At 41.8% G+C, this 13290-nt stretch overlaps 1 protein-coding gene across 1 annotated transcript in view; it reads left to right on the top strand.

The window, feature by feature from the left end:
• SUSD4 (sushi domain containing 4) overlaps positions 1-13290 on the top strand; it is a 69600-nt gene that overhangs the window by 55561 nt on the left and 749 nt on the right. The window contains exons 6-8 of the mRNA XM_042875117.1: positions 9079-9270; positions 9751-9895; positions 12143-12525. Coding sequence (XP_042731051.1) covers positions 9079-9270; positions 9751-9895; positions 12143-12525 — 720 coding nt within the window. The remainder of the gene's footprint in view (positions 1-9078; positions 9271-9750; positions 9896-12142; positions 12526-13290) is intronic.

Here is a 13290-nt window from a genome sequence, read left to right as displayed (position 1 = left end):
AGGTTGGAGAGGTTCCTGCTGACTGGGAGCTAGCCAATGCTATACCCATCTACAGAATGGGCACAATAGAAGACCTGAGCAGCTACAGACTTGTCTAACCTCAGTGCCTGGAGAAGATGGCCTTGGGATATACTGAAGAGGCTTCCTCATGAAGTGGTTGATGCCCTATGCCTGTTAATGTTTAAGAGGCGTTTAGGCATTACCCTCAATAATGTGTTTTAACTTTTGATTAGCTCTGAAAATATTAGGCAGATGGACATGATGATCACTGAAAGTCCCTTCCAAGTGAACTATTCTATTCTATTCTATTTACTCTGCGGTATTAAGAAATAAATAATAGCCTTGTTTTTAACTGCACTGACTGCAGTGGAGTTTCAGAATGTAATCAGTGCCTAGAGAAATAGTTCTCAGAATTGACAATCAGCAGCAAATGCTCAAGTAGCAGCAAAAACTAATGTCTGTAAGCTCCTTTACTTGGTGACACCTTTACGTTGGTGACTCCTTTAGACCATAACTAGAGGACAAAATAGGCTGATAGTCTTTCACCCTTTGGATGTTTGAGTCACAGAAAGCAGATGTGATAAATCTACAAGGAAAGTTTTCTTTAAAAAAAAAAAAAAGTACTTCAGTAATAATAAGGGTTTCTGGACCGTAGGTAGTAGTTACCTGTTCATCACCCAAAGCTGTAGAAATGGTGCATGTGTCTGGCCACTCTGTACGAATGTGAACATGTTAGAGAGCTGCTCAGAGATGACTTGGAATGTCTGAATTTTTGTGCTCTTAGAGGATTCTGCCTTTCATCTGTAGACCTTTATCCACAGTTGAAGAGGTGTGGAGAAGAACTGAATTCAGAGGGAGCACAGTGACACAAAATACTGAGCAGATAAATGGTATTGTACTGCAGATGTACTGCTTCATAATTCTCAGATCACTCAATTGCAGCAGATGTGCTTTAAAGAAAAGTAGAAAGAAGACCAGAGCACATCTCAGGACAGGATGATAGACAGAAGTGGACATTTTACAGCTCTCATCGGGGGTGGCATGAAGAGACAGAGAGTTTAGGGAACTATCTCCAAGTTGAATACGTTGTTTGAAGGTGATAAATGTGATTATATTTCTAAGTGACTGCACTTCTTTTGCATTGCAGAAATCTTCTTTGATCTTTGCTGTGATTGAAGTAGATATATTCTGCACTGTTCGTAGTTTTTCAAGAAAGAAACAGAACAACTTGTAATCTGCTTCTTTTATGTCTTCTGTTTCTGCCTGATGCACGGGATTGTCAAAGTAAATCATTGTTTTACACCTGCTCTGTCACCTGTGTACCTTTCAGAAACTCCTTAGCATTTCCAGACATCCAAACTCTTTTATAGAGCCATAATTTCTGCCCTGCAGTTCTGTGTTAGCTGCCAGATGCATGAAGTATTTTATCCACGGTGCTTTAAATATGCTGAGGATTAGGTGGGGGAAAGCAGATGAAATTTCTCCCTGAGGGCTGTTTTATAGTATTAATCTTTAACTCAAATCTGGCAGGGCTCCTCAGAAGGGAAAAGAGCACTACACTGTCTAGCTTGGAATCAAATTTGTCTGTGCTTTATGGACAGGTTCATTAAATTTGGCTACCCAGTGCAATCGCAGGATATTCTCCATAATCAATGAGAAGTATAGATGTAGATTCTATACAGTAGAATGTCTACCTGCTATGTAGGTTTGTTCACTTTCAGAGACAAGAACCAACATTTAAATAGAGATAATTTCACCAAAACAGCATAGGTATGCACTTGGTAACTATACACAAATAACAGAAACTGGTACTCTTTCACATCTTTCTAGTTTTGTAGGCAGGTTTTGAGGTATTATCAACTACTGTTTCCTCTACCACCACTAATTTTTTTTTCCCTAGTATCACCAGGGGGATGGGTCTTTGTGTTTTTCCTTTTCCCAAAAGGTACACTTTTTGTTCTCTCAGCCTTCATCTAGGCCCTGGGGTAGAGCTCTCTTATCCCAGCAGGTGCAGCTGGATTTAGCATTCCTTTCCTCCATCAGGCCCTACTGACAGGTGTAGGTAACACCAAGCAGGCTCAAGGGGTTATTTCTTACCAACAAAGAGGAGTAAGCATCCCAATCACAAGTCAATAAATAACAGGTGTAGTTTATTATATCCATTGCTCATAGCAAATGTCACTTAACTGGGAAGAAAAGACTTCCTGGAGTGGTCTTTCTACTTTCTACCCGGGGAAAGTTTTTCTGCTTGATGATTTCTTTAACAGGAATCCAGCTACAGTATTTATCTCTGTTTCTTTTTGAGAGCAGCTGTTAACAGTAGGTCACTGGAGCACAATACCTGATGGCAACTGGAACTCAGGCAAGTAAATGAAAAGCAGGAAAACTGAATTGCAAATTGAGTAATTGTAATGGCATCAATTCTATAGAAAAATTATCACAAGCAGTTGGCTCCACTTCCAGAAATGAGGTCAAGTATTCAGTTTCTGCTTCTCAGTGTCTTAAAAAGACCATTAGTGATCATAAAGTCAGCCAGTCTTGAGAACGGCAAGAAAATTAGAACTGAGTGATGAAGAAAGCAAAATTGATCTGCTGTAAATGAAACCGTGATGCTTTAAACACTCCACTGTGAGTAATTAGTGTAAATATTTCCTTGAAGATAATTGTGGGCATCTTGCTAAAAGAATCCTAAGCTCTCCATTGCTGCAAACTCATAATCAATTTTTGTAGTTTAAACAAAAATTGCACTTGTGAACGTATAATTTATAGGTGAAAGCTCAGTCAGAGTGTGTTTTTGCTCATATATATTGTGAACTGCATTTGAAACTGAAGGCTTTGGCAGTAAGATCAGTGTTTCACTGGCTGTGTGCTGTAGATGGAAGGATTGAGGGTGACTGTGGAGTTGGTCTGATACGGAGGCATTCTAGGCAAGGCTGGATGTGGCTCTGGGCAGCCTGGTCTGGTGGTTGGCAACCCTGCACATAGCAGGGAGGTTGAAACAAGATGATCATTGTGGTCCTTTTCAACCCAGGCCCTTCTATGATACTCCTCACAGGAGCCCAGCTGACTGGAACTGCAAAATGGGCTCCATGATCTGTAACTCCAAGGAGCAAGGAAGTTCTGTGTCCTATTTGTGGTTGTAAGTCACCTTCTGTTTCCTTTTAGGAATCAGTTAATGTTAAACTACCATTAAACTATCTTGAAACCAGTTTTATAATGTCTCACTTAGGCTCAACCAGCTAGTATCAGTGATAGTGATTTTCAGCAATATGGTATTGGTCAGAGCTAGACCAGAGAAGTAAGTTTTCATTAAAAACTCGATTATCCATTTCATGCTTTGTGGAAGATGAAAAGTGCTTCTCACTGTGCTCACATTGAAAGATTTCCCTTGCCATTTTAGTGAGTTACCAAGTCGTTGTTTAGGGGTGAGAGCAAGCAGCCTGGAGTCATGAGATCCAGTACAGCTGTCGTTGACTGGCTGAATGATCAAGGAGGAGTTGCTTAACTGTCTTTTCAGTGGAAAATAATGTGGATGGCACTGTGAAGGTTAAGTACTTGGAGACTGAGAAGAATTTGGAAATTGTTGGATAAGAGCAAGGTATTTTGAATAATCCTTGCTGTAGAATAAACAAATAAATTTGCTGGCAACTTCAGCACTGGAACAGGTTGCCCAAGGAGGCTGTGGATGCCCCATCCCTGGAGGCATTCAAAGCCAGGCTGGATGTGGCTCTGGGCAGCCTGGTCTGCTGGTTGGCGACCCTGTGCATAGCAGGGGGGTTGAAACTATGTGATCATTGTGGTCGTTTTCAACCCTGGCTGTTCTATGATTCTATGATCTTGAATCTTTGCTTCTCTTTGTGTCTATTGTTGGGTTTAGTAGGAGTTACTTTATAAACTGGTGGTCGCTTTGTTTTTTCCACTGATATTTCTATTCTGGTAGCCCTGCTGGTTCTGTTGTTGTTTTACTGTGGGAATAATCAGGAAAATTTCTCAAAGCATGCCTTTATTTTCAAAATGTGATTTTGTGGCCATAAGTTCTCACTTATTCCAATTACAGCTAAAATGAGCACTAGCTCCCTTCACAGGACAGCAATTGTTGAGTTATGAGAAAGGCTTCTTGGCTGAGTATGAAACAAACAGGTTTCATCTTCAGTGTTACTGGTTACTGTAAAAATAAAAATAAAAATTCAAATTGACATACATAAGGATGTGCTTGTTCAAAGACATTATAGGGAGAAAGGCCCTAACTAGGCTTAGATGGGAAACTGGGTCTGCTGGGATGCAGCAGAACTACTGCATTCTCCTGCCTTAAACAGTGATTGGGATGGAACTGATTATGCATTTTCAATATGCTGGAACTGAATTATGAATTTTTAGCAGTTCTGACATGAAAATGCAATTTAGTGAAAAGCAATTGCATCTCCCAACTGCACTCTCACATTCTCCCATCTGGTGGCCAAGCATAGGATTGTCAGCTGGCCCCTTTGCTGCGTGGGGGGATGAGAGGGCTGGAAGGCAGACAGCCTGGGAGAAATACATATATAGGTCACTCTGTGCTTTCCAGGGAAGTAAGAATTTGTGTTCTGGTAGAATAGAGAGCTTTTACTGAGTGTTCTGTTCTTGCTTAACATGTGTGAGGAGCTAAGGATGCCCTGTGCACTGCAGTGGGATACATCTACCTCAACTGTGTACAAGGCAGCCAGGCACACAAAGCAGAAGATAGTAAGGCAGGAGAGTGATGAGCGAAGGCTTCTGAGTGTCTTCCTTGACGTGAAGTTTCATCTTAATCTTTTCTCACTTTTTGCATAATAAAAAGGGATTCATGGTGAAGTTGGAAGAAGATTTATTTTTTATTTGGTGCAAATGTCACTAGCACTGTCCATCCCTGTGTGACACGGAAAACAGCTGGCCTTATACTGGGTTTTCCTGTTATCTAGCTAACATAGGAACCAATATGATACATGAAAGGCTGGAGGAGAAAAATCCCTACTACACAAAAAATCAAAGCTGGAGAAGAGGCTTGTGGCTTCTTCGTAGCACTTCAGCAGCCTGTGTTTCAAGACATTGTTGCATTTGTTTTTTGGCTCCTGTGCAAAAACTAGGCAAAACCTGAATAATTTTCAGCTTACTCTGAGCAAAAACTAAACTACTAACCAGAATGCCAGTGAACCTATTGGCTAAAAATAGATTTTGAGCACTTTACGTATCTGAAGCTTCACTGTCATCTCTCTACCAGTGGCTTTGAAAAAGTGATGTGACACCTTTATTCTGTGCCAACAGTGTTAATTGAGACTGTGCTAATGCCAAACATTTTCTCTCCCTCCTACAGTCCTAGTGTCAGCAGTGCAGATTAACTGCAGCATCCTCTGAGCAGAGCTTAAAAAGCTCCTTGACCGTAATGGGTAGAAAAAATGAGGAGAACTGCATTCATTGATCTGATGTACAAGTGCCCACTGGCAGTGGGGGGGGAGCAGAGTCACCCTTGCCTTGTGCTTGGCGTCCCTTGCAGAGGACACCACAGACATTTCTTCTGCTTCCAGAACATCAGCACTGGAACGTATTTTTGTCTTCTAGTTAATAACTATCTCCTACAAGCCTGGAGGAGGTCCTCTTCTCCAAGGCAGTATGTAACTGCATTTGGAATGTAAGGCTTGGAACCCAGGTTTTAAGTTCTTCATCAGAGTACTAATCTTTGACTGAAACTGGTCAGAGCAGAAAGCCCATAGCTGGAGGGCCCTGAGCTCCAACTGATCCTCAGGGCAGGAGGGGTTGGCTGTCAGATCCAGTCAGGAATTCTTCCCTACAGCTTCCCTGACCATCAGCAGTCCTGAGCTTACCAGAAGGGATTTATTTGTGATATGAACATGTTCGTTCTTTTTATTTAATGATTTCACGTTTTGACTGAAAATACTGCTGTAAAGTCTCTGTGAGTCCCCTTACAGCCTGTGGCCAACTGCTCTATAAAGACTAATCCAGAAATCCTGGATCCAGTGCCCAGAGGATGCATTTGGTGCATCTGCCTGAAGTCCATGGCCTGTAATTACCAAATAAGCCAAGGAATGATCATTGAGGTGCCAAGAATTTTAACTTTCCTAGAAAATTTCAGTGGGCTGAAGTTCTGCCACCTGAGTTTTAGTTCACATTTGATCTGCCACACTGCTTTAGTCTGTGTCATTGGTGCCGTGCACTGATATCTAGCATGATACTATGTAATATACTATGTATATACTATATAAATATCAACAGTGAGGAATTGGCCCTGTAAGAGAACTAGCTCTGCACAAAAAGCCTGTCTACTGAGAGCCAAGAGTGCTCAACAGCTGTCCAGAATGGCTAAAATCTTGGTCTTCTATGATTAAAGCTAAGGCCACTTCACTGTGTACTTCCATTGACTGTAAAGGATCGTGAGCCAGGATGATGATGAAAATGGAGTGAGTTGAAAAAGGAACTAGATGTATGACTAACTGCCCAGGGATGGAAATAAGTTAATCTTTGGTTGCTGGTGATATAACTCATCTGGTTTGATTTCATTTGGAGAAAGAGGCTCTGAATCTGAGTGTTGATGATCATTAATCACCCTCCTCACAAATGCATGAGGGGGCCATTTTGCCCATACAACTGTTGGAGGATTCCTTGAACTTGATGAACATAATGTTCATAGGAGGTGATGAGGGAGAAGTGACAGAACAGCCCTGATTCTGACATTCCAGCTGTCAGAACAAAGTCTTGCTTCCATTGAGCCTAATTCCTTCATTGGTTGGACAAGGTGATCTTAGTAGTCTTTCCAACCTTGATGATTCTATTCTGTGATATTTTGAAACCCATTCCATTGCAACCACTGCTGTAATTTAACGCAAGAGCGGTTGGGGTGTACAACCATTTAAAACCTTACTTCATCTCACAACGAGCATAGTACAGCACTTTACAGAAATTTTTACAGAGATTTTTGGGCAGTATCAGTACATGATCATTTCCCTTGAAATGAAGAAGGTGTCAGTGGGAGGGGTGGCACCCGTTTTTAGCACTGGGGACGTATCCTACACTAAGAGCAATGCTCTTGTTCTCAGGTTTTCTGAAGCACATCTCCATTTGTAAACAAACTGACAGCTCCGCATATGGGCTGTACCCACAATGCATGGTTTTTTAATCTGACTGGAAAACATGTCATTCCTGAGCTGGGAGACCAGCACTGAGGCCTTTATTTATTTATTTGTTTATTTTAATTCAGAAGGCTGCTTTGGCCCTTAATGACATTAGTGGGTTTGGGGTTTGGTGTGTCAGGAAAGGCAGCAGGTGCATGGCTGGAGAGTAGGAATTTGTTTATCAGAGCAGTTGCCCCCTGTGATAAGATGTGCTCTACTTTCCTTGTAGCTTGGAGGGCTGTGTGCATCCACACGTCTCCTGCTGCCTGTCACAGTCTGCCAAAACTCAATTGCAAAGAAGTCTAAGCTACTGTCTTTGTTCTCATGCTATAAATGTAGATAATAAAAATATATGAGGTTTCCTTACAGTAGGCCAAAATTGTTGCTTTCTGTGATTGTTTTCTTTGTAATAGGGAAATGATCACTGATATGGACAAAGGTGCTTTTCTGTTATTTCAGATGCACACCTTTGCCCTATTCTTAAGAAAATTGTTTTCAGGCTTGAGTTCACCTCTCAGTAAACCCTTCCTATTTCTCATGGACCTAGAGACTTTGGAAAATATGCAGAGTATGGAGGATGTGAATTTTTATGTGAATTACTTGCTCTGATTTCAAGTTATTACTGAGCTTTGCCAGTGAAAATGCAAACAAAACCATGTCTCCAGGGGATGGGGAACAGACAGTGCTGCACATTGTAATCAGCTTCTCTTGAAGATTCATTTAATATCTTGTGTATTTTTTTATGAAATACATTATTCATGTAACAAGGTTCGCAGAGAGAAGCAGCTGCATTGTAATTTCTGGGGAGATTCTTCTTTGGAGAGATGGCATTTTCATTCTTTAAATCAATGCAGTAGGGCTGGGCTATGTGAAGGAGGGATGAGATGGAGGGGTGGGCAGCCCACAGATGGGGCTCCAATCCCATCCGTTACTGCCTCCGGAGGGAGATAAAACAGTCCAGTTAGCTGGACTGAGCCCTCTCCAATCAGCATTTTAGACATCATTACAACTATTTTCCTTTGTGTTAGGAACAATACGTAAGAAAATAGTAATCAACTAATACTTTTTCAGTATATAAGTTTCTTCTCTTTTAAAAGCACTGCCTGCAAGCTGCTTTATAGCTGCTGCATCCTAGAGACTGCTCCTTCAGCTCTGTTGAACTATTAATTTCTCAGCAATGTGAGGGGGCATTTCTTATTGTTTCAGGATCTACAATAAAAGTTCACATGTTTATGTTGTAATTCAGTCTTATGTACATAACCTCATGTACACCACTGTACTTAATTAACACAGCCTCAGCCTCTGTTCTACTCAGTGCCTCACCCCAGCAGCAATCCTGCTGGAATCACTGGGGCTGCTCAGAGATAACAAAACACAAATAGCACTGGTGTGGTCTTAGCCCAGTGAGACAAAATTACAGTGGCACAACTGTAATTGCTTAAGCAGCGTTGTGAGCCAAGCATCTCTTCTAGCATTGCTGATAGCAAATTTCTTTATAAAAGTGAATATTGCAGAATTTAATTAGGGCATGCAATCAATCAACTGTGCTAATGGAAAAAAAAAAAATTAAAATCTTACAGCTGAATTTGAGATGCTTCATAAGGAAAGAGAATGTCTTTATTCTGACCCTCCCCCTCCATCCTCATGCAGCCTTTCTATAGCCATGCAAGTCCCTTTCTCCCTTCCTCCCCTCGTCCAGAGGCTGGAAGGCTTCACCAATGCCATCTTTCATGTCTTTAAGCAAACAGACAGCAGAGCTTTCTGGTGTAAGTGTAAGCCAAAAGCTCCCATGCTGCTGCAGGAGGTGCGTGCATCCATCCACTGGTGCCACACAGATGTACCTACCCACAAAGCAGGGAGCCTGGAGGGGATTTTGAGGCACACTGGTCAGTCGCTGTGGTTAACTTCTTTCTCCTTTTCTCTCTGTTTGCCCAAGTTTGTCCGCTACCTCCAATGGTCAGCCATGGAGACTACATCTGCCATCCGCGGCCTTGCGAGCGCTACAACCACGGGACAGTGGTAGAGTTCTACTGTGACCCCGGCTACACCCTCACCAATGACTACAAATACATCACCTGCCAGTATGGAGAGTGGTTCCCCTCCTACCAAGTCTACTGTGTCAAAACAGGTAAGGGAGCAGCCTCTGTCCTCCTGTAGCCCACCTCCTTCTGAGCAAATCAGGAGGTGAGTAATGTCTGGTGAAGCTTGTTATTTCATGCTTAGGTGACATTTGTTCATTCAAGATGCCATTAAATGCAGCATATTTTATTTCCTGAATGATCCTTTCAATATTTAGCTTTTCAAATTATTTTTGAATGTTGATAACTTAATACATAGATAAGCAAAATTTATGATTGCATGCATAAAAATAACATCAAGGGGAAAAAACAAGGTCCGGCCTCAGTGACAACTTGTTGTTAAGGCTGCTTTGGTATCTGGAATTAGATTAATGAGTGTAAATTTGATTCATATATATGTATGTGCATGTAAAACATGCCTATAAGAAATCTCTCATCCTATCTGGCCCTTCTGAGTACTGTTGAATTGATATAAACTAGCAACAGTAATGATCAGACATAACTGTGGTATTATCGTCTTTTTGCTACAGAACAAACCTGGCCAAATACACAGGAGACCCTCCTGACTACATGGAAAATAGTGGCATTTACTGCTACCAGTGTTTTATTAGTACTTCTACTGGTCATTTTAGCCAGAATGTTCCAGACCAAATTTAAGACACATTTCCTTCCAAGGTTTGTACTGTTTTCTGTAATTATTTTATTATGTTATTTTATTACTATTTTATTTTATTGTTTTGTTAAGATTGGGGCCCTTGATTCCATTTCCACACTCTGATCTACCTGCAGAGATGGGCACCCCTGGAACCGTAGAACTTTCCATAGCTGTTCTACGGAAAAGGCAAAGTTGTCCAGATTCATTTTGGGTGCAATTACAGCTCTGCTAACTACTGATTCCTGATTCTGCATGTAAGAATAGTCGACAGTTGTGTGAAAATCATTGACGGCAAAAATGGTTTAAAATACTCAATGTTGGGTGCTGAGGGACTTAATTTTTTAAGTTCTGTAGATTTAGTAATGTAAATTTTATGAAAGATATATATATTTTTTTTTAATGGTTTTTTTTTCCTGTGGACGAAATTAAATTTAAAGTTTGCTTTCCCCTCATAAACATCTCCTACATTTTCCTTTACTTCCATGAAATATTATCAACATATGTCATTGGGCATTTGTCACAGCACTCATAAAGAGACAGGTAGATGGCATTATTATTATCATACCACTGGAAAAAACAAAGACAGGTATGCTAAAGTTTAGGCAGAGCTAGTGCTGTATCTGGGTTTAGATCTGCTCTGAGGTTTCAGTCTGTGCTCAGTTTGCTATGGGCTTTGACTGAATGACTCCTTCTCTTTCTTTTTCTTCTGTCTTCTACCACGTACAGAGGAGAGAGGTAAAAAGCTGTATATTACTGAATATGTCCCCAGGTCAATACAGGAAGATGAACTTTGTAGTCTTATTGTTAATTAAGTGTATGTACACGAAAATATATGTTTTATTTTGCAAGATGGGGGTCGGCCTCTTCCCCCAGGTAATAACAATAGGATGAGAGGTAATGGCTGCAAGTTGCACCAGGTCAGGGTCAGGTTAGGATTGGGAAACATTCATTCTCAGGAAGAGCGGTGATGCAGTGGCATGGGCTGCCCAGTGAGGTGGTGGAGTCACTGTCCCTGGAGGTGTTCAAGAACCACGGAGATGTGGCACTGGGAGATGTGGTCAGTGGGCAAGGTGGGGATGAGTTGACTGTTGAACTAGACGATCTTAGTGGTCTTTTTCATCCTTACTGATTCTATGATTCTATAGAAGTAATGTATAAACTAACATACATATTCATATGTATAGCATATGGGGAGTGTACATATACCTGTGTAATTGGGAAGAATTGAGGATAAAGCGTTCCACCACAGATAGCCTGCTCTCCTCTAGCTTATTGAAGTGGCTTTCTGGCCTCTTCTTCCCAGATGTTTTCCTGTCCCAATGGTACCCGCGACCAACTCCTTTCTGCTGAGTCTCTACTGTGATCTAACTGACTATAAAACAAATAATTTGGGATTTACCACACCTTCCCAGCATAATATAAATGTTTTGTTTTTAAAGGGAACCAGCCTAGTGCTAAATGCCTTCATCCTTTGAGAGCAAGAACTGAAGGAATCCAATATCTGGCAACAAAACCCTGCCATCCAATAACAGCCTGTTTACATATGCTGCAAACACTTCTTTGCTCTAGCCCGCATCTTTTCAGGGGTTCAGACACTTGTGACTGCTGAGTAACATCTGTGATCTCATATCCATGATACCTACTCTGCGTGGCACAGCAAATGGCACTCCTTATCTCCTCCAAGCACCTGTTTTTTTTTTTTTTTTTTTTCCCTTCTCTAAACTGAGCTTCATATTACTTGTTTCATTTATCCAATTGTAACGGATTCCACCTGACTGTCAATCTGAACAGATTTTTGCAGACCTGTGAGGCAAACACCTCTGTGAATGTTAATGACCCTGTAACATCAATTTGTGCCATTAGGAAATGTTGTGTTTCCTTACATTCAGCAGTTGCTCCAAGGTGCTTCAGAAACCCAGGGGGTCTGTAAGAAAGAAGGGGACAGACTGTTTAGCAGGGTGTGTTGTGGTAGGACAAAGGGAAATGGTTTCAAACTGAAAGAAGAGAGATTTAGACTGGATATAAGGAAGGAGATTTTTACAATTACGGTGGTGATGCAGTGGCACAGGTTACCCAGAGAGGTGGTGGGTGCCCCATTCCTGGAGATATCCAAGGTCAGGATGGACAGGGCTCTGAGTATCTGATCTGTCTGCAGATGTTCCTGTTTACTGCAGGGAGTTTAACTCGATGGCTTTTAAGGGTCCCAACTCAAACAATTCTATGAAACCCTCTGGCTCTCTGTGATCATTTTCCTGTGTTTGACTTAGAGGCAACCAGGAGGGCTCTGTGGGTGACCCTGACTTCGTGGTAGTGGATGGTGTTCCTGTCATGCTGCCTTCCTACGATGAAGCTGTAAGCAGCAGCCTGAATGCTCTGGCACCTGGATACTCAGCCACAGTGGACCAGGGGCATATTTTGCAGACAGAAGATCAAAGTCCTCCTGCTTATCCTGGTCCCAGGATTACAGACATGCTGCCAAGTGAATTCGAGAGCTGTGAGAGTCAATCAGTCTCCTCTGAACTGCTCCAAAGCTTGTACTCACCCCCAGTGTGCCAAGCAGCAGTGCTTGCCAGCTCAGATCGAACTGATGCATCCCGGAGCACTGCTGGGGAGGCTGTGTCCACGAGCCCACGGATTGATATTACAGATGGTGAGTCACACGTGGGTGCCATATGCGAGTCCTTACACATTTGCTTGTACAGACAGAGCATCAGTAAAGCCAGCTGACCTGCTTTTTACTTTCACCATGTATTTTATATCCAGTCAGAGTTAGCAGCCTTCACTGACGAGCTCTTTGTGTCTGCATGCATGATAAACATTTCAGTCTAAGGCATGTGAGCATTCACATATACTTTATGGACATGGGAGTCACAATATAAGAACATGCAGGACAGAACCCTGTGGTAGAAGGGAGATCATCGTGTACTACTGTCTGCATTTCAATCATGAGCATGGATTGATACTAAACACTAAATTTCATTTAGTTCTGACAGAGCCTTCTCAGCTTAATAAAGAAACCAGTTAGCTTTCCTTAGAGACATTTAAAGAACGGTGGGTGAAGACTGGGGTGGAAGAAATCTCCTGCACCATAGGGTTGGGGTTGACTTTTAATGGCATCATAAGTGGGAGAGGACATCTGGAAGGAGGTGGGAGGAATGATGATGATGCCAGTAAAGCTCTGCCTACTCTGAATGCAGATTCCATGTTAAATGTAATAGAAAGGATGTTTGTACTTAGCTTTGGTGGGCCTAACTTGTTTTAGGAAACATGGATAGTCTTAGTAGGTTAATCTGAGCAACTTGATTGAGCTGTAGGTGTCCATGTTCACTGCAGGGGATTTGGGCCAGATGACCTTTAAGGGTCCCCTCTAACTCAATTCTGTGATTCTGTGATTTTCATATGGGGTATAGAATTG

This window comes from Lagopus leucura, unplaced genomic scaffold, assembly GCF_019238085.1.
Source record: "Lagopus leucura isolate 7727_CA_CO unplaced genomic scaffold, USGS_WTPT01 Super-Scaffold_73, whole genome shotgun sequence".
Classification (NCBI taxonomy): domain Eukaryota; kingdom Metazoa; phylum Chordata; class Aves; order Galliformes; family Phasianidae; genus Lagopus; species Lagopus leucura.
The sequence above is the reverse complement of the archived record's forward strand: the minus strand, read 5'-3'. Positions and strand labels throughout refer to the sequence as shown.